The 19,179-nt window shown below is 50.1% G+C and overlaps 1 protein-coding gene across 1 annotated transcript; it reads left to right on the forward strand.

Annotated features, from left to right (window-relative positions):
• Positions 1–849: 849 nt before the first annotated feature.
• Positions 850–19,116, forward strand: Gtf3c5 (general transcription factor IIIC subunit 5). Its single transcript, XM_048431868.3, has 12 exons — positions 850–1,193; positions 3,279–3,498; positions 5,714–5,912; positions 10,784–10,979; positions 11,973–12,077; positions 13,275–13,389; positions 14,441–14,521; positions 14,676–14,773; positions 15,798–15,880; positions 16,626–16,768; positions 17,523–17,709; positions 18,200–19,116. Exons 1-11 carry the CDS (start codon positions 1,041–1,043, stop codon positions 17,684–17,686), a joined length of 1,557 nt encoding a protein of 518 aa, XP_048287825.1. The 5' UTR covers positions 850–1,040; the 3' UTR covers positions 17,687–17,709; positions 18,200–19,116.
• The last annotated feature ends 63 nt before the right edge of the window (positions 19,117–19,179 follow it).

Here is a 19,179-nt window from a genome sequence, read left to right on the forward strand (position 1 = left end):
GTATTTGCCTAATGGAATGAAGAAGGACGCCTGAATCCTGCCCGAACTCGGGCCTTTGAGTCTGTGTGAGTAGAGTACTTGGTGCACAATGCCTCAAGCCCACCATTTTCATTCACCCAGAATTCCCTCTAAGGGTCGTCAGAAATCTGGTCCTGCGCTGGGGCATGGTGGCGCATGCCTTTAATTCTAGCACTCAGGAGGCAGCGGCAGGTAGATCTCTGAGTTCATTGGGCAGCCTGGTCTACATTGCGAGTTACAGGTCAGCTAAGCCTACATATCTCTATGTCTGGGGGCGGGGGGGGGGAGAGGAACGGAAATGGGAGAGGGAGGAAGAGAGGGAGAGAGGGAGAGAGAGAGAGAGAGAGAGAGAGAGAGAGAGAGAGAGAGAGAGATCTCCCTTCTGCACACTTACACACTGTATCTAGGACAGGAAAGCTGTACCCACGAAATCTCAATAATACAATTTCCTAAACAACACCATGTTGTTGGTATCAAAGTGGAGGGGAAAATCTCACTCACAAAGCCCCACCCCTAGATAAAGAGCTACAGGCAATCAGTGGCTACTGAGAATGACCCCATAATATCCAATCTCAAGTGATCAGCCCTAAACTCATCTACACAGGAGCAAGGCTAAAAGGACTCAGTGAACTGTTTTGTTTGACAGCCTAAAAGGGGCTCACTGATGGGAGGCAGGCCAGAAGATGCCTTAAGCACGCCTTTAAGTTCTCACTGGACGAGATATCCGGAAGGACCCGGCCGAGTCCTGGCTTCGGCTGGTTGGGATAGCTGGTGGGATACGCCCTCGTCTCGCCCCTCAGTCCGCCCCTTTTCTTTTTAAACAAAAAATTTCCCGTTGTAGTACCGCAAAATAAACAGACGCTGTGGTGTGCTGGTTCCGGAAGGCCATCGAGTTTCAGTGATTTAGGGAGACGTGAACGGAAAGGAAAACCGGAACCATTTCTTCGCGGAACCATTGAGATGAGGCCTCGAGGAAACATTTGAGGAGAGGACCACGGCGGCCCGGGACCGGACTGGCAGGTATGGCGGCGGTGGAGCCAGACGCGGAATCAAAGGCCGCTATCCCAGTGGACCTACGGCGGGAACGGCGACTGGTGTGCGTGGAGTACCCAGGCGTGGTGCGTAACGAGGTCAAGATGCTACAGACTCTGGGCGGCGAGGAAGGCGTCTCTCGAGTAAGGAGCTGGGAAACTGCAGGACCGCGGGAAAAGAACCAAGTCTACCGAATGGGCGGGATTACTCGGCGGGAGAGCGGTTTCCTTGGCAACAGAGAGTGTAGGCAGGCTTTAGGGCCTTTGAACTAGCTTTATTTACGCGCCGCAGTCCTTGGAACCCCTAGAATAGGAATTGACAACACCTGCACTTCACAAGTGAACAGACACAGTTTGTTTAAGGGCACACAGCAAGTTGGGGACTAGAGTAATGCTTTGTGTGCCAGATCTTGGGATATTTCTTTAGAAATGTACTCCCTGAACACCTTAGACAGTCAGTTAATATCTGGCCCCTTCCATTGTTACATTTTGATGCATTTATTACCTGTTTATTTATTACGTGGTCCCGAGGCTGTAAATGCAGATCAGGGAACTTCTCTTGTTCACCTGTGTACTAATATCTGTATAATTCCCAATTTTAGAAAAATTTTTAAAAATGTGATTGAATCCTGACGATGACGACAATCTAGTGAACCAGATACTGCTGTTTCTATTTCCAGGGGACGGGTAAAGGTTAGGCCGGACAATCGCTACAGTTACAACAGGGACTTGAATTCATGCCCAGCTAGAGTTGGAAAGAGCTGGTTGTGTTAGTAGAGTTTCCATTATTCACATTATGACCTTCACAGAATTCTTATTCTCCCTTACCCCAGGGATAGCTGCAAGGGATCATCCTCTATTGCTGGGTTGGGTTTCTGGAGTACTCCGATGTGCTAGACCATGTCTAGGGTCATCCCTACTCTGTTAGGTCAGTGCTGTGTGCTTTATGAGGGGGGGATGCCTGAGGAATGAGGCTGCTTTTCTTCTTTAAGAAAAAAAGTTAAACCTTATTTTCAGTTGTGTTTGCAGGTGACTCTGAAAGCCAGAAGACGGTGTTGGGCCCCTTAGAGCTTTGGTTACAGGTGGTTGTGCGCTGCACACTGGGTGCTGGGAACCAAACTCGGATCCTCTGGAACAGCAACAGATGCTCTTAGCCTCTAAGTCATCCCTCCAGCACCCGGGCTTTTAACTTCCATCTTTTCCCTAGGTTGCACCTGAGCACTTCCTGAAGGCGCCCTGTCCTGAGTACTGGGAGTTAAGAGTTGAACTTGTGGGTGACCTCAAGCCATTGCACATTCTTGGTGCAAACACGCAGAGCTGACACTTGTGTGCCTCTTACCAAATGTGGGGCAAACATTTGTTCACATGTAGGTGGCAGGGGCTGAGTGCTTACCGTGAGTTAGGCTCCACTATTTCAGTTTAATCCGTGTAACAGTATCATGAAGTGGACACTATTCTTAGGATTTTTTTGTTGTTGTATTTTGCTTGCTTGTTTTGTTTTTATAAGAAGATAGAACTGGGGCCATGAGGACTATAAGTAATGTGCAGTGATTGTCAGAATGATCATTACCCTGTTGTAGCCCTCTGTGGATCTAGAAGCACCTGTTTGTGAGACTGACTGCTGATTGAATCCTGGAGCAGGCTAGTAGTTTTTGGCATGGGTAGCCCTCCCCAGTCAGTTATGAAAGCTTCTGTCAACTCAGAAGTAAACATGGTGGTAAGGCTGTCTATGATGAGCTATGAGAGTCCTTTTGTGCCTTGCACTTGATAGATGATACCTTAATTATCTCACTTTATAACCTATTAGAAGGAGGCTATTTGACTTCCTTTTCTGTACTATCTACACACTGGGAAATGTGGGTTTAAAAATGAGTTCTATGGGGTCTGGAGAGATGGATGGCTCAGTGGTTAAGAGCATTGCCTGCTCTTCCAAAGGTCCTGAGTTCAATTCCCGGCAACCACATGGTGGCTCACAACCATCTGTAATGAGGTTTGGTGCCCTCTTCTGGCCTGCAGACATACACACAGACAGAATATTGTATACATAATAAATAAATATTTTTTAAAAAAATGAGTTCTATGGGAAGGAAGAGCTAGAAGTAGAAGGGCCACCTGGCCCTTCCTGGGTGGTCACTGGGTGGTCAGCTGGACTTTGTGGGAAGAGGCACAGTTCTCTGCTGGGTACTGAGCTGCTTACCACTCCCCATGTCTCCCTTGGCATTGCTGCAGATCTACACTGACCCTTCCAAGAGGCTTGAGCTCTACTTCCGGCCCAAGGACCCATACTGCCACCCTGTGTGCGCTAACCGTTTCAGTACCAGCAGCATGCTGCTCCGGATCAGGAAAAGGACCAGACGGCGGAGAGCTGCCCCAGGGACCGAGACCCAACCCCAGGTCACGTTTGACTTGGAAATCCTTGGCATCATCTCCACAATTTATAAATTCCAGGGTAACTGTGACATCTGTACTGCTATCGGGTGATTTCAGGGCCTGATATGGAGCCACATGGAAAGTGGGGTAGGGTATGCCCATGCCTGAGGGAGAACCGTTGCCCATTGTGGAGACATCCTTTCCTTTTTCCAGTTAACAGCCCTTTACGGATTGTGGGTATACTGCCTTCCAACACTTTATTCATCTCTCTCTCTCTCTCTCTCTCTCTCTCTCTCTCTCTCTCTCTCTCTCTCAGACAGAGTGTCCTAGTTAGGGTTACTACTGCTATGATGAAACACTATCACTAAAAGCAACTTGGGGAGAAAAGGGTTTATTTCACTCACAGTTCCATCCAGAGCAGTGAGGCAAGGAACTTAAGCAGGGCAGGAACCTAGAGGCAGGAGCTGATACAGAGGCCAGGGAGTGATGCTGCTTATTGGCTTGCTCCTCATGGCTTGCTCAGCCTGCTCTCTTATAGAATCCAGGACCACTAGCCCACAATGGACTGGGTCCTCCCACATCAATCACTAACTAAGAAAATGCCACTTGGGCTTATCTGTACAGCCCGATCTTATGGAGGCATTTTCTCAATTGAAGCTCCCTCCTCTCAGATGACTGTAACTTGTATTAAGTTGACATGAAACTAACCAGCACACAGGGTCTCTCTGCATAGACCTGGGTGTCCTGGAGCTCTCTGTGTAGGTCAGACTGGCCTGGGACTCACAGAGATCTTCCTGCGTCTACCTCCTGAGTGCTGGGATTAAAGGCGTACACCACCACACCTGGCTTTCTGGCTCTTTTTAAGTGTTTATTTTCTATTTTTTATGTGTATATATGGCACATATGTTTAAGTGCCTGTAGATGTCTAAAGACAGTGTTAAATACCCCAGAACTGGAATTACAGGCAGTTGTGAGTCATTGATGTGGGAACTAGACCTGGTTCCTTGGGAAACTAGGAAGTGCTCTTAACCCCTGAACTATCTCTTCAACCTTTTATACCCTTAAGAGGAGGTAGGACTCTACTGAGTTCTGTGAGAATCTTTCCATTTTTAAGATAAACCATTGTGTGGGGCCAGGTCAGATTAGTGATCAGATCTTCAGTCTGTGACACCAATGTTTTAGAGCCTTCTCCCAAGCTGGCCTTAAACTCTAAGCCCACTGAACCTCTGTGCTAGCCCCCAGATTATAGGACTGTGATCCTGCCTGGCTCCCCTGTCAAGTTTTGACTGCTGCTAGTTTTATCCTCTGAAATTTCCCTGGCTGATGTGGGTCCCTTGGCACCTCATGCTTCTTTGAACTGGACGCCTAGTGTAGGATCCTCATTCAGAATTGCTCCTTCCAGGGAACTGTAAGGAGGAAGCAGGAAGGCAGGAAAAACAGAGCCAAAGAGCATTCACTTTGGAATTATGCCTGATGAGCCCTAACAGTTTGTTGTCCAGTTTTTAAGTGAGCATATAAACTAGTGGGTTTCGCTGTGACGTATTCCTACATGTGTAGCATTATATTTGTTCTTATTCATCACCTGCATTCCACTGTCTCCCACTCACCAGTTTCTTTAGGCAGGTGCCTTAGCTTCCCTTTGCTTCAGCCTCTTGTCTGTGCTCTGGGCCCTGGACAAGATTGCCAGCGATGGTGTCTGTTAAAGAGTCATGTGGGAGATGCTTGGCGCACGATCAGCACACCTTAGACACAGCTGTTTACAGCTGCTGCCCACTAAATGGTAAAGAAGAGAAAGGGGAAATCCAAAGAGAAAAAAGGAGAGGGGAGGAGTTTGAGGCCAACCTGGATTCCAGTAAGATTGTGTCTCAAACATAAAACAAAGGGAAAGAAGAGTAGAACCTAGTCCTAGAGTCCCCGGGGCTGGGCATGGATGCAGGCTCCTGGTAGTGCTTGTTCGCCATGAGGATTGTCCTTCCAGGAGAAAGGTGACTCCTGATAGATCACAGGTGTATCTCTAACTGGGCCAGCACACTGTTGCTCTGTGGAGCCCTGGATCAGCAGCTCCTGGAGCTTGGTGGAAATACTGCATTGTAAGCAGGGGCATACTGTTTTATGGATTGGCTCCCTGGCTTTACCTGCCATCCTCCCCTTAAGCCATTCTTACTGTACTAATCTGTGCACCCATCAGAAGGGTGCTGCACAGCTCGTCCAGCCCCTTTCTGAAAGGATTCGAGCGTCCGCACAGCGGTGCCAGAGCCGGAGTGAGTCTGCCATCTGTTCTTTTGTCTTTCCAGGAATGTCTGACTTTCAGTACTTGGCAGTGCACACGGAAGCGGGTGGCAAGCATGTGTCCATGTATGACAGAGTGCTCATGCGCAAACCTGAGAAGGAGGAGTTCTTCCACCAGGAGCTGCCCCTTTACATTCCCCCACCCATCTTCTCCCGGCTCGACACCCCAGTGGACTATTTCTATCGCCCTGAGACACAGCACCGGTAGGCAGCCCCCACCCCTCACCCCACTCCAGTGCAGCAGAGGGCCTGGGGCTGAGGCAGCAGGATTAAATTCAGAAGGCAAATGTCCTAAGCAATGGTATGGTGGTCGCAGGCTGGCATTGTTCCCAGCAGACAGTGACTTAAGCAGATAGGACTTAAGGGCTCCTGAATAACAAATGGTTTCTTTGGACCTTGCAGTCATCAGTAATGACATTACCTGTGAAGTGCCTTCTGTGAACATCCCACTCCGACCCAGCCCTGTTCTGTCTCCTCTGTATACCCATGACCTCCTGGTTCCTGTCAGAAGATTCATAGCTAGCTCTGTTACTCAGCCTTCTGCCCTCTCCCTGCAGAACCTCAGCCCTTTTGTCCCACTTCCACCTCCCTGTCTGCCTTCTTGACTGGAGGTTGCTGCTAAGACTGTCCGGCCCTTACCTGTTTGCTGGTGCCCCCTTCAAGCTATGACCCTCCCTGAATTTCGCTTACTGAGTGTGAGGCTGTGTTCTGAGAGTGGGTGCTGTGAGTCTGAGAATCAGTGGCGGGCATCTCTTGTGCCAAGGGTTCTGAAAATCCCAAATAAGACCACATGCACCTCAAGTGGGGTGTGTCCTTTAGTTTACCACAGTCTGGGCAGAATGGGGACCTAGCGACTGTTGGAGAGGCTGGTCCTAGGCATTGTGAAATGTTGGTTTTCTCTGGAGGCAGCTGCACATTGACACAAGGAAGAGTCCCTTTGTATAAGAGCCAGGACTGACTAATGTGGAAGAAATTAATTTGAACATGCCCAGTCTGAGATTATTAACTATTACCAGCTGTGGGGAAATGCATTTGGTCTCAGCCTCCCAGCAATTTGCCAGTTCTCTGTTGTCCTGATTTTACAAAGGAGGTAGATGAGACTTGGGGGCTCCAGGTCACATGGGAAGCTCTGAACCTGGCCTTGCCAATTGCTGGGCCTTTCTTGGTCCTTAATCTCACACTGTTCTTACATTTACGCTTGTGATCTCTAGAGACAAGGTCTGTCTCTGTAGCCCAGGCTGCTCCAGAGCTTATTGCATCATCCAGGCTGGCAACGTCTCTGGCCTTAGCCTCCCAAGTGCTGGTATCATGGACTTGAGTCACCATACCCAGTACCTTTTTAAAATTATACACACACAAAGACAGCATTTCTCATTTTGTTGTATTCTTTCCAGAAGCAGTGGTTTGGCTGCCTTTGTTCTCTTCTATAACTTTGGAGCTGACCTGAGCAAAGGGCTGCCAATAGCTGGGACCCAGTGAGAGAAGCTTTGGGAAGCAAGGCCAATATGCCAGACAAGCCAGAGGATGAAAACAGTGTGAAAGCTGGCCTCTGGTTGGTCTCTGGTGTTCCTGAAGGAGACACTGGCTGGCTGGCTGCAGCCTTCAGAAAGCTGAGCTCTGAATGTTGACGTGGCCCATGGTGGGTTCTGTGCCCTGTGAAAAGGGCAGGTGCTGGAACAGATACTGTAGCAGAAAACAAATGATAGTGTGAGGGAGAGCAGGAGCCTGGGACCTTCCAGAAGGTGTGCCCAGGACGACCATTTTGGAACGGGGTAGGACAGAAACACTTGCTAACTCCTGAGGGAGTCCTACAGTGACCTGAGCTTGGAGCTTGGTGTCAGCAGACCATGTGACAGAGAGGCTCTGCTCGGGGCTGGAGGCTGTGAGGCAGGACAGAGTGTGATCAAATGGAGGGGTGCGTTAAAGACACTGTGTGGGTGGACTGAGAGGCTCGAGAAGCCATTGAGGAGCTGGCAGCACAAACGAGTGATAGCACAGCAGCGCAAGAGAGGGTTCAGAGAGAACATTCCAGACCAAAGCTGAGGCCCAGCAGCGCAAGAGAGGGTTCAGAGAGAACATTCCAGACCAAAGCTGAGGCCCAGCAGCGCAAGAGAGGGTTCAGAGAGAACATTCCAGACCAAAGCTGAGGCCCAGCAGCGCAAGAGAGGGTTCAGAGAGAACATTCCAGACCAAAGCTGAGGCCCAGGCAGAAGTAGCGTCTAAAGCCAGGATTAGGGTTAAGACCTCTTTGCTGTGGCAGCAGGTTTAGGTCTCATCACAAAAAGAGTATTGTTCTCTGCTTTAAAAAAACTACTGTAGCTGGGTGGTGGTGGCATACACCTTTAATCCCAGAACTCAGGAGATAGAGGCAGTTGGATCTCTATGAGTTCAAGGCCAGCCTGGTCTACAGAGTGAGTTCCAGAACAGCCAGGGCTGTTACACAGAGAAATCTTTTCTCGGATAAAAAACAAACTTCTGTGAATTGAGGTGGAATAGTGTATACCCATACTCCAGTTACCCAGGAAGCTACCGCATTACACCCACAAAAGCCCAAAATCTTGGGGCCAACTTGGACAAAAAAGTTTGTTTCAAATGAATAAATAAATGAATATGAGTAAATAAAAATGAATGAATAATCAGAGGACAACCTGTAGGAGTCAGTTCTGTCTTTCCACTGTGTGTCCTGGGGTTTGAACTCAGGTCATCAGGCTTGACAGCAAATGCCTTTATCCACTGAGCTACCTTGCTTTGTTTTTTCTTTTTTTGCGGGGGAGGTGGTGGTGGTGGTGGCATTGTTTGCTTTTTCAAGATTGGGTTTCTCTGTGTAACCTTGACTGTTCTGAAACTTGCTCTGTAGACCAGGCTGGCCTCAAATTCAGAAATCCGCCTGCTTCTGCCTCCCCAGTTCTGGGCCTAATGGTGTGTGCTGTTATGGGTGGCTGCCTCATTGCTTTTTCAGAGTTGCATATTTCTGAGTGTTTTCATCTCCTCACAAAGCAATTTACACCCTAGCAGGAAGAGCGTGCCACAGCAGTGGAACACCTGTGCTACACTCTGCACACACAGGCTGGCAGCAACTGGTCCAAGCCTCTGGAGTAGTCATGAGTGAGGGCCAGAAGACTTGGGACCTTTAGGCGTGACCCTTTTTCTTCCTCATGTGATCAAGCAGGTCCCCTGCACATGGAAAGAACCTGCCTTTCTTCCCAGGCACTGTTGATCTTTGTGCATGGCTGGCCTCCCTGGGGAAAGGGGGCCTGGCTGTCCACCTCACGGGGTTGAGTGTCCTACAGCCTGGGATTGCAGAGGGAGGCTGGCAAGGTGTTGAACCCCTTCTGCTTCTCCCAGCAGTTCTCCACAGACTTAGAATCACAGTGGTCAATAGAGCTAGCCGGAGGCAGTGGACGGGCAGCAGAAGCAGCCGTGCCTCCCCTCCATGCTCCTCTAAAGCGAAAAGCAGCCACTACTTTCTTTCTTGAGGGTGCTGGGGGCTCAGGGAGAAGGGCTTTAAAGCAGGATAGTGTTGTACTTACCTAGGATGGTTCCTGAGAGGTATGTTTGAAAAAAAGAAAACCGACAGACTTTACCCCGTGTTTCATATTTTGTTTGTTAATGTGAAAACTGTTTGTTTGTTTTAAGTTTGCAGGTGAAATGTACTCATGAAGAAAAGTAGGGTAAAGTGCAAACTGCATGAGGTTGAGGAGGATTGCTTGAACCTAGGCATTCTAGACCAGCCTGGGTTACATAGCCAGAGATTTTTTTTTTAAAGGTAAAGGGGTAGCAGAGGTAACTCAGTTGTTAGAAGCACTTGTTGCTCTTCCAGAGGACCAGAGTTTAGTTCACAGAACCCACATTAAGTGGCTCACAACTTCTGTCCCTCACACATATTGCATAAACATACAGACACATACGAGTAAATAAAATCAATATATTTTAAAAGGTGATAACTGCAAATGGGCTTGTGATATCCAGTAAAATGCACTTTGAAGAGCTGTGGGGGTGGGGCTAGTGTGGGGGAAGCAGAGGCCGACGTGTGGCTGAGGATGCATCCATAGGGTTCCTGATGCTGATGTCTCTGTGTCTGCTGTTAGTGGTGTCTACCCTCAAAGAGTAAGGGAATTGCTGCGAGCGCTTCAGGAGCCACCCACCCAGGCATGTTCTGTGCTGATACATGTACGGAGTTTGTTTTAAAGGTTCATAGCGAACTGAGGAAGGTGTGGAGATTTAGGTACCCCTGTGTATGAGAAGCACATCTCACACACTTCTCACCCCTCTCATGCACATACACAAAGTGGTCTGTTTGTTCCTGGGCAGAGAGGGCAGGACACACCACTCCACAGGGTAAAGTTCACATGGGTCTCTCCTGTTTTTAGACGCTATGGATATGGACAGGACAGGTAGAACCCTGGCTTAACCTCTGGGCTTTGGTAATGCCATCTGCCTGCATCCTTGTCATTTATCTGTGCTGTCCAAATGCTTCTGAACTAAGTCATGCTGTGCTAGGGAGAAGGACAGTTGCCAGGCGTCTTGGGGCTGAGGCCCAGCTCCTGTAGAGATGCTGTTTGGGCACATTTTCTAATCTTGGTGGCCTCAGTTACTTCCTCAGAAACTCCTTCCTTGGAGAATCATTTTGAGAGTTGAGTGAGTCATGTAAATGGGCAGAGTTCACGTCACTGTCCACATATGTGGCTGATGGGCATTTGGATTGTGCCCAGCTTTGCACTGGCTGGATTTTGCTGTGTGTGGCTCCATGTATTTGCAGGTGAGAGGCCACCAGCCTTGTGATGGTGCCCTTTCCCATACCCCTGTCTCTGGGACTTTGGGGCCTTGCCCTCCTTCAGAACCATTGGCCCCGGAGTTTCCCTGAGCCACTGCAGACAGTTACAGCTCCTTCTCTCCCTTGATGGCAGCCTGCCAGCATGGGCTTCTCCAACAGGCAGTGCTAGGGTCCTCTCTCCACGGATCCAGAAAAAGGCACACGGGTGTGGTCTGTGGTGAGGCGTGCCTGCTGGATTCCCTGCCTGCCTGGCTGGGTCTGTGGCTGGGATGGTAATCTAAGCTTCTCTCTCTGTCTACAGGGAAGGCTATCACAATCCCTCCATCTCAGGCGAGAACCTGATTGGATTGAGTAGAGCCCGACGCCCCCATAACGCCATCTTTGTCAACTTTGAGGACCCTGAGGTACCTCTACAGCCCTTGGAGGCTGCAGTACAGACGTGGAAGAAGGCCTGCACCAACCCCATAGATCAGAAAGTGGAGGAAGAGCTGAGGCAGGTGAGTCTCAGCCCCACTCCGCCTGCTGGGCCACTCCTACTCCAGCGTTCAGGATGGCGAGGCTTTCTCTAGACTGATTGGTAGCACAGACCTATAACCCCCGGAGCAGAAGTAGTGCAAGGAGCAGGCCAGCTGGTCAGCAGAGTGAGTCAGGGCTAGCCTTGGCAACCTAGATTATCTCAGAAAGTCGAAAGAGGACTGGGAGACACTGCTGGGTCAAAGCCCAGCTGGGGTGCCAGAGACAGGTCACTGCTGCGTGTGATCCGACTGTGGAGCTGGGGTCTAGCAGCCCGTGCAGAGCTATTGCTTGTAACAAGCCCATGGCATATGGTCATGTGCCAGACTGGCACCTTCATCCTGGATTGAGCTGGGGACACGTCACAGGGCACTGTAGTCCCTTTGGGCTATATGACTGGGTTTCTGCTGGGTCCATAGGCCTAAACAGCAGGGTCTCAGTGAGGCTTTCCTTGTCAAAGCTGAAGTCAGACCCTGTTCAAGGACAGGGTCCCTCAGAAGCACAACTCTTAACTGAATCTCAATAGTCACTTGAGCCTTTTTCTGTAGCTCATCTCTGCCCTGGCCCTCCATTCTCTGGTCACAGTGGCCTTGCACAGCCCTCCTCAGGACCAGGCCATCCCCTTCACCTTCTTGAAGTCCCAGCTCTAGCATTTGCATTCCAGGTTAGCAAAGATCAGGGCTCTCGGGTTTTAGCATGAGCTTGCTCAGTCTTGTTGCTCCGGCGCACTGTGAACCATGCAAGGACAGGAACTGTGTGGTCACTTCAGGACCCCACTTTCATGTGCAGGTTGTATAATCTAGGCCTTTAAAGAATTAGGAGTAGGGAGGAAGGGGTTTATGAGGTAGGTGTGGCAGGTTTCAGAGTCTTGTTGAGTCCCTGCCTTCTACCACTGGGGCCCAGACACACAGGACAGGATGTGAAAAGGCCAGTAGCTGTTAGTGTTCATCTCAGACTCTGTCTATGACTTTCCCTAGCTCTTTGACGTTCGTCCAATCTGGTCACGAAATGCTGTCAAGTCTAACGTCAGTGTCCACCCTGACAAGCTCAAGATCTTACTTCCCTACATGGCTTATTACATGGTAAGTGGCAGCTAGTCTCACACTCACCTTGGTTCCCACCATTGTGGTTCTTGATCCCTCATGTGACATACTAGAGCCATAGCAACAAAAGGTAGACATACCTTCTAGCATCCCTGCCACCTGTTACCCTGAGACAACTTGTTTAAACTAGATAGAGAGCTGGGGAGATGGCTCAGTAGGTAAAGTGCTCGCTGCACAGGCTGGAGGATCCCCAGCACCCACATGAAAGCTGGGCATGGTGGCATGTGCCTGTTACCCCAGTGCTGAGCAGGTGTAATTAGGCAGATCCTGGGGAAGTATATCTTAGAAAATAAGGTGAAGAGTGATAAATAGCAACCAGCAACACCCTCTGGTATTTTGTGTATACACACACACACACACACACACAGAGGTATTTGGTGTACATACACGTGCACACAGTGACATACATACAAAAAAGAAACAGCTAGAAAGATTTCAAAACTCCCTGGTCTACCACAGCCTTCTAATAATGTTTCTGGCTATATGTGGATGACTTTAGATGAAGGAGCATTTCCTAAGTCATAGGTAAGCATCCTGTGCTAAGCATCTAAGGGCTTAGCACTGGGTCAGCCTACATTTCACATATTCTTTCTGGAGGTGACAGTAAGAGCCCCTTTTTATCTCCGAGGAAAGGCAGGGCTCTGAGAGTTGACTGCCTTGTTTGGTTCTGCAGCCCAGAGCCCAGGCCCCCGAGTGACAACATCTCTCAGCTCAGCTGCTCATACTGAGTAGGGCTTAGTGGAAGAAGTCCACTCTTGATTCCTCCCAGGAGAGGATGGAGATAGGCATGGTGGTACAAAGGTTCCTAAGCATTCGAAAGAAAGGGGGTCCTGCTTACCTGCCAAGGGGAGCCAGCATAAAACATGACCTCAGAGATTGGTGATGGGCAGGGGCACTGTGGACTCCAGCCTGGAGAGCTCCTCTCTCCCTGAACATGACTTCTAACTGCAGTGCCGTTCAAGGACAGGAATCCGTGCACTAGGGCATTGTGGACACCAGGAGCAGTAGTAGAAACTCCTGATCTCACTTCATCCTCATAGAATCTTGTCGAAGGGTGGGATCTAAAGCCATGCTCTCAGAGCTGGGGGTCCTGCTGCCTCACTGCAGGGCTTGGCCTCCACCCAGGTACTAAGGACTCTTGGCCCTACCTCATATGCAGTACTTTTTGGTCTTTAGATAACAGGTCCATGGAGAAGCTTGTGGATTCGTTTTGGCTATGACCCTCGAAAACACCCAGATGCCAAAATTTATCAAGTGCTTGACTTTCGAATCCGCTGTGGAATGAAATACGGTAAAAATAAGTTTATTTTCTGTCTTTGTCTCTTTGTATCCTCCATTTCAATCAGACTCCTTTAAAAAAAAAAGATTTATGTGTATGTATCTGTGTGTGTTAGTATAAGCACATGTGGCATGTGTGTGCACGTGAGCACTCCTGTGCACACATGTGGAGGCCATAAAAAAGGGTCAGATGACCTGTGTCACTTTCCACCAGTTCTTTGAGGCAGAATCTCTTCATGAACCTGGGATTCAGGTTTTCTGAGCTGACTGGAAGCCAGCAAGCCTGAGCAGTCCTGTCTCTGTCACAAACCCACCCTAGCGTACCCATGGTTACCCAATGGTTAATTCCCATTACCATGTCAGACAACTCACAACTGGCTGCATCTCTAGTTCCAGAAAATTTGTATGCTACGTCTGGGCTCCATAGGCATCTGCACTTACATGCGCATACTGACACACATACACACATAATTTTAAAATTAAATGTGTGCGTGTGTATGCTTATAAAATTATAATCTATACTAAAAATAGTACCCACACCTTTAAGAGCCTATTCCCAGCAGAAATATTAGCACACACCCTTAATCCCAACATTCACAAGGCAGAAACAGGTGCATCTCTGTGAGTTCAAGACCATCATAGTTTATATAGTGAATTCCAGGGGAATCCAAGCTATATAGTGAGAGCCTATCTCAAAAAAAAAAAAAAAAAAAAGTATTTCTATGGAGAGACCAGAAACATTTCTGTACCTCCCAAGGCTCTCCCACCCCTGAGAATCTATGGAACAATATAAAGGATCTTGGAAATAGAAGATCTTTGCTGACTATGCTGTGGTTTTCTAGCTTATAAGCAAAAACCTATGACTCAGGTCCTTCTTAAAAATTTTAAGCCCAGGATGCCAGGAAACCACTTAAGGGCATCAGCGTGTGAGAGCTGCTAGATGTGCTGGCATCCGTTCCTCCTGTAGGTGGCAGACGGAGTTGACCACCTTAAGGTGAACCCCTGACTGTTGCCCAGATGGGTTTGGCACCTACTTCTGTCTGACACATGGCCCTTGCGTGTAGGTTATGGTTCCAGGGATATGCCTGTCAAAGCGAAGCGCAGCACATACAACTATAGCCTCCCCATCACTGTCAAGAAGACATGTAAGTGGCTGGATTGCCTGCATCAGAACATAGCCAAGGGAGGTGGGCAACAAGATGGGAGGTCTGCTGGCTATTCCTTACAGACAGGTGCAAAGGGTCAGACTGGGTTGTCCTCACTTCCTCTATTCCAAAGCACTGCCTTGCTCCCATGTAGCCAACCAGCTTGTTAACATACGTGACCTAAAGCAGGGCCTGGGCCCATCAGGAACAGACGGCCCACTGAAATTGACCTACAATAAGTACAAGCTCAAGGTGAGTGTCCTCGGGCTCCAGTGTGGGGATAGAGTGTCTTTGCAGGGCTGGGCGTTTGTGATTCTGGGAAGGATCTATGACTGACTGAACTCTCTGCCTACTGAGTGCCTTCTCATTACTTCCACCTCAGACCCCTCTGGAAACAAAATGAGAATTTGGAGTGCCATCTACCCCACAGCCATGGGGAACTAGGGCCATCTGTGCAGAGAGGTGGTGACAGGTCCTGAGAAGGAAATTTGACACCAGCAGATGTGCGGCTGCCCCTGGGGAGCCTGGCTCCCCTGAGGCCTGTAACTACTGCTGAGATGACAGGACTTGGGCATAGACATGAGCACAGGCCAGACCAGAACATCTGGGGCTCAGCTGTGGGTTGACATGTGCGATGGGATGGACCCAGACCTCCAGGGCTTCCATTTTCATCAGTGTCACCCCACGGTGGTTAGCTCCTCCCACACTTCTCCTGAGCCCTCTGCAGTCCTGCGAGAGGCCAAGCTATTGTATTCTCTACCCTGGATGCCCTGCGTGAGTGGCTGTGACAGAAGATGTAGCACAGAGACACGAGCGAGGCAGCTGTCCCCTAGTGCCATCATGCCTTGGCCACCAAAGTCTTGGAGCCTTGTCCTTGACTTCAGGGCTGCATTCTGAGTGGAAAGAAGAGAAAATGATACTCATTAAATGCTGCCCTCCTCCCAAAAAAGCGCTCAAGGGAGCATGCGGCGGCATACAGAGTGACTGATTAGAGACAGCTGGTGAGGGACAGATCCGATCCTTTGAAGGCGCAGAAGGCGGAGCCCAGTACAGGCTGGTGGCAGACTTCCAGGGGTCCAAGGAGGGCCTGACTGCCTCCACCCTCCAGAACCTCCTGGAGAGTGAGAGGCTCCTTTCTCCACATCTGCTGGCCCCCTGGGCCTGGGGACAAGCCAAGTCCTTAGACTCCCATGGAAGCCACAGCATGGGTGTCCTTAGCACTTTCAGACCCTGGAGTGCTACATAACCACCCCATTCTCTTCCCTCCTGTCCATAGGATTCGGTCTACATCTTCCGGGAAGGGGCTCTGCCACCCTATCGACAGATGTTCTACCAGCTGTGTGATTTGAATGTGGAGGAGTATGTATGAGGGTCCTTTGCCACTGATGCTCCCTGGGGCTGTGGGCTAGATCAGTGTTCTCTGCAGCTCTTCTGCAGTGAGTGTTAAGGGAAACTTGGCCACTGGGAGTTGGGTGCTGCTCTTGGTCCTGCCATATGTGGGCTATAAGGCAGAGACCAGCAATCATGGCTGCACTGTGCCCTGTAGAGAACAGCCCTGCTTGCTAATAGCAGTGACTCTTGCTGAAGTGTTTTCCTGAAAGTCTCCCTGATTGACATGGATCCTGGACACCTGCCCATTTGTTCTCAAGCAAGTTTAGAAAACACAAGAGTGGGGCAACAGCGTGGAAAGGAACCAGGCAGCATGTGCAATCTAGGGAGAGCCTGACTGTCGACAGGAAAGTGGGCCTGGGTATACACCCACCCAGCTTTGCATAGTTCTTTAGTTTTTGTTTGCTTTTTCTTTTGTTGCTGGGGTGGGTAGGGGTGGGAGTTTCTGTCCAGAGACTGCAAATGGTAAGGAACCCAGCTGGGAGCAAACATCCCTGCAAGACCTTCATTACACACCACCTCTGAGACTTCCCTCAACAGTTTGTCACACAGACCCCATGTAAGAGCTTCCCCATGGACATCCTTTTCCAACAAACCCCCTGCCCATAGAGCTGTGCTGGAACTCTGTCCCACAAGGCAGCACACATGGAGCCACACTCTGGGGCTCTGTCTGAGTTCCCCACCATAGAACCCTGCCCCTGGACTCTGCCCGCAGATTGCAGAAAATTGTTCACCGCAATGATGGGACAGAGAGTGTGTGCACGGAGAGAGATGGATGGTGCCTTCCCAAGACCACAGACCACCTGAGGGACACCATGTCACTCATGATTCTGCAGACCATCCGCTCTGAGAGGCCTGGTAAGAACCACATGGGCCGGGAGGCCTCAGACCTACCTTCTGACAGAAGCTCCAGAGACCCTCATATTGTCCGTCACCCTTAATGGAGGGAGGCATGTGAGCTAGGACTCAGCTATGATACTTCCTGTACAGGAATGGCAGTTCTGCCCATCTCCTCCCGTGGGGTTGTGTGGCCCATGGCCTGCACTGTAAATCCCTAGCTCCTTTTTCAAACCAAAGCCAGAGCTAGCCACTGGGGCAGGGGTCTACAAAGGGGACCTGCAGAGCAGTGAAAACCTCTTGCAAAGGACTTGCTTCCAGGCTAGAGTGGGCGTCTGTGTAGAGCAGGGCTTCCTGCCTCTGTTTGGGACACGGGCTAAACCCCTTTTCTGGGAACACTGGTATGTGCCTTTTCAAAGTGCATAGGATCCCAGGCTGCTCATGACTACAGAAAATGGATTGAGAGCCGGGCGGTGGTGGCGCATGCCTTTAATCCCAGCACTCGGGAGGCAGAGGCAGGCGGATCTCCGTGAGTTTGAGGCCAGCCTGGTCGACAAGAGCTAGTTCCAGGACAGGCACCAAAAACTACAGAGAAACCCTGTCTCAAAAATCAAAAAAAAAAAAAAAAAAAAAAAAATGGATTGAAACATGCCTTGTGAAGCTCCGCCTTCTTGCGTCCTGCCCTCGTACTTTCCATAGTAACTGTCCTAGTAAATGAGCTCCAGGTCACCAGGAAGCCTGCACTGGGAGACAGCCTTCTTTCTTTCTCTCGCAGCTCTCTTCTCCGACACAGGTAAGGCAGATCGAGGGAAAGGGCAGCTGATGTTCGAGTCTGGAGAGGAGGGCGAGGAGGAGGAGGAAGAGGAGGAAGAGGAGGATTTCAAGCCCTCGGATGGGAGTGAAAATGAGATGGAGACAGAGATTCTGGATTATGTGTGACAGCGCTGGCCCCAGGCAGCCAGGTAAGACTGGCAGCTATCCTCACAAAGAAGCCAGAGCCAGGTCACGGTAGTGAGGGTGGCCCCAAAGGCACCTCTGAAGAAAGCTGGTGTCTTAAGAAGCAGGCCCTGGCTCTGATTGTAACCCACTGCTCAGTACTGCCTTCTGCCCTGGGTGTTTGAAGACAACCCTAGTGCCATGTAGATGACCCGAGGCCAAGAGCAGTAGAAGCCAGAAGTGGTAAAGCTTGGGACACCCATCCTAACAGAGGTCTTGTGAATATAATGACAGATGACCTGAGGAGCCTGGTCTGCCATCACAGACAGCCAGACTACCCTTGGTTTAGATAGCATCTGCCTGGGGTAGTGTTGGTAAAAGACAGGCCTAGCCATAATTGTCCTGTTAATGAATTTTCCTAGGTGTCTGGGTGTCTCAGCTTGGGGGGTTAGATCTGGGAATGTTTTCTCTTGCCTGAGGCTCTCTAGCACCTCATTTGTTCCTTCACTCATTCAGGACATGCTGGTGTACCGTGATGGGACAGTTGGGATAGGCCTGTGCCCCCATCCGGGGTGGGGAGATGAGGACACTGGGCAACCTCAGACCAGGCTCAGCCTGACTTCGCCAAATGGACCAGCTCTTCAGTTCCCTGGAAACACCCTCTTGTCTCACAGCTTCCTTTTGTGAAACCAGAGCCTGTCATGTCCCTGCCAAGCTGGCCTCCCTGGAAGGTTCTCCCATGCATGGCCTCCCAAGCCCCTGGGCAGCAACACCACTTCCTGAAGGTTGCTGAGTGAGAGATGGGCCATTGCCTTGTTTCTCTGTGCGGCCTCCGCCCCTTGAACCGTGCGGCCTGGCACACATAGTCAAGTCACAGCAATTCCAAAGCCAGATGCCTTGAGCCAGCCCACCCTCCTGACAAGATTGAGGACCCATTGTTTCATTTGGCCCAAGTGGACACCCCTGGGAACTTCCCAGCCTTGCAGGGAAGCAACTGGACCCTTGTCCTCTGATGACCCTGCTCCCTGCTGCTTCAAAGAAAGCTCAGCCCGGAGGCAGGAAGTAATTCTTCCCTAAAGAGTGGCCAGCCTGGCCTGGCCCCACAGGACTTCTCTCACAGACGCTGCCAGGACACCTCAGCCAGGAGCATTCCCACTTTCGAGCTGCTGCCCAACCTGGTCTTTGGGGAGGTCTATCTAGGTTCTGGTCCCATCACCCAAGAATACCTTGACTGTAGATCTGAGGAAGGTTCTGAGTAAGGGACCCCATGCCCTCTGAAGGCCTTACCTACACAGAGCCCAGGGCAGTAGCAGTCTTGCCTTAGGTTGGCCAAACTAGGACTTCCTGAGCACTAGCCACGCCTAGCAAAGGGTGGTGATTCTTCTCCTGAATTCCCATGTAAATAAAAGTGTTTTCAGTATGAAAATATAAAATGCCCTCAGAAGTGCTTGTGTTTCATGCATCTGATTCCCAGTCCTCTGACTTCACAGCTCCTG

The sequence above is a fragment of the Myodes glareolus genome, chromosome 21 (genome assembly GCF_982192425.1).
Source record: "Myodes glareolus chromosome 21, mMyoGla1.1, whole genome shotgun sequence".
In the NCBI taxonomy this organism is placed as follows: domain Eukaryota; kingdom Metazoa; phylum Chordata; class Mammalia; order Rodentia; family Cricetidae; genus Myodes; species Myodes glareolus.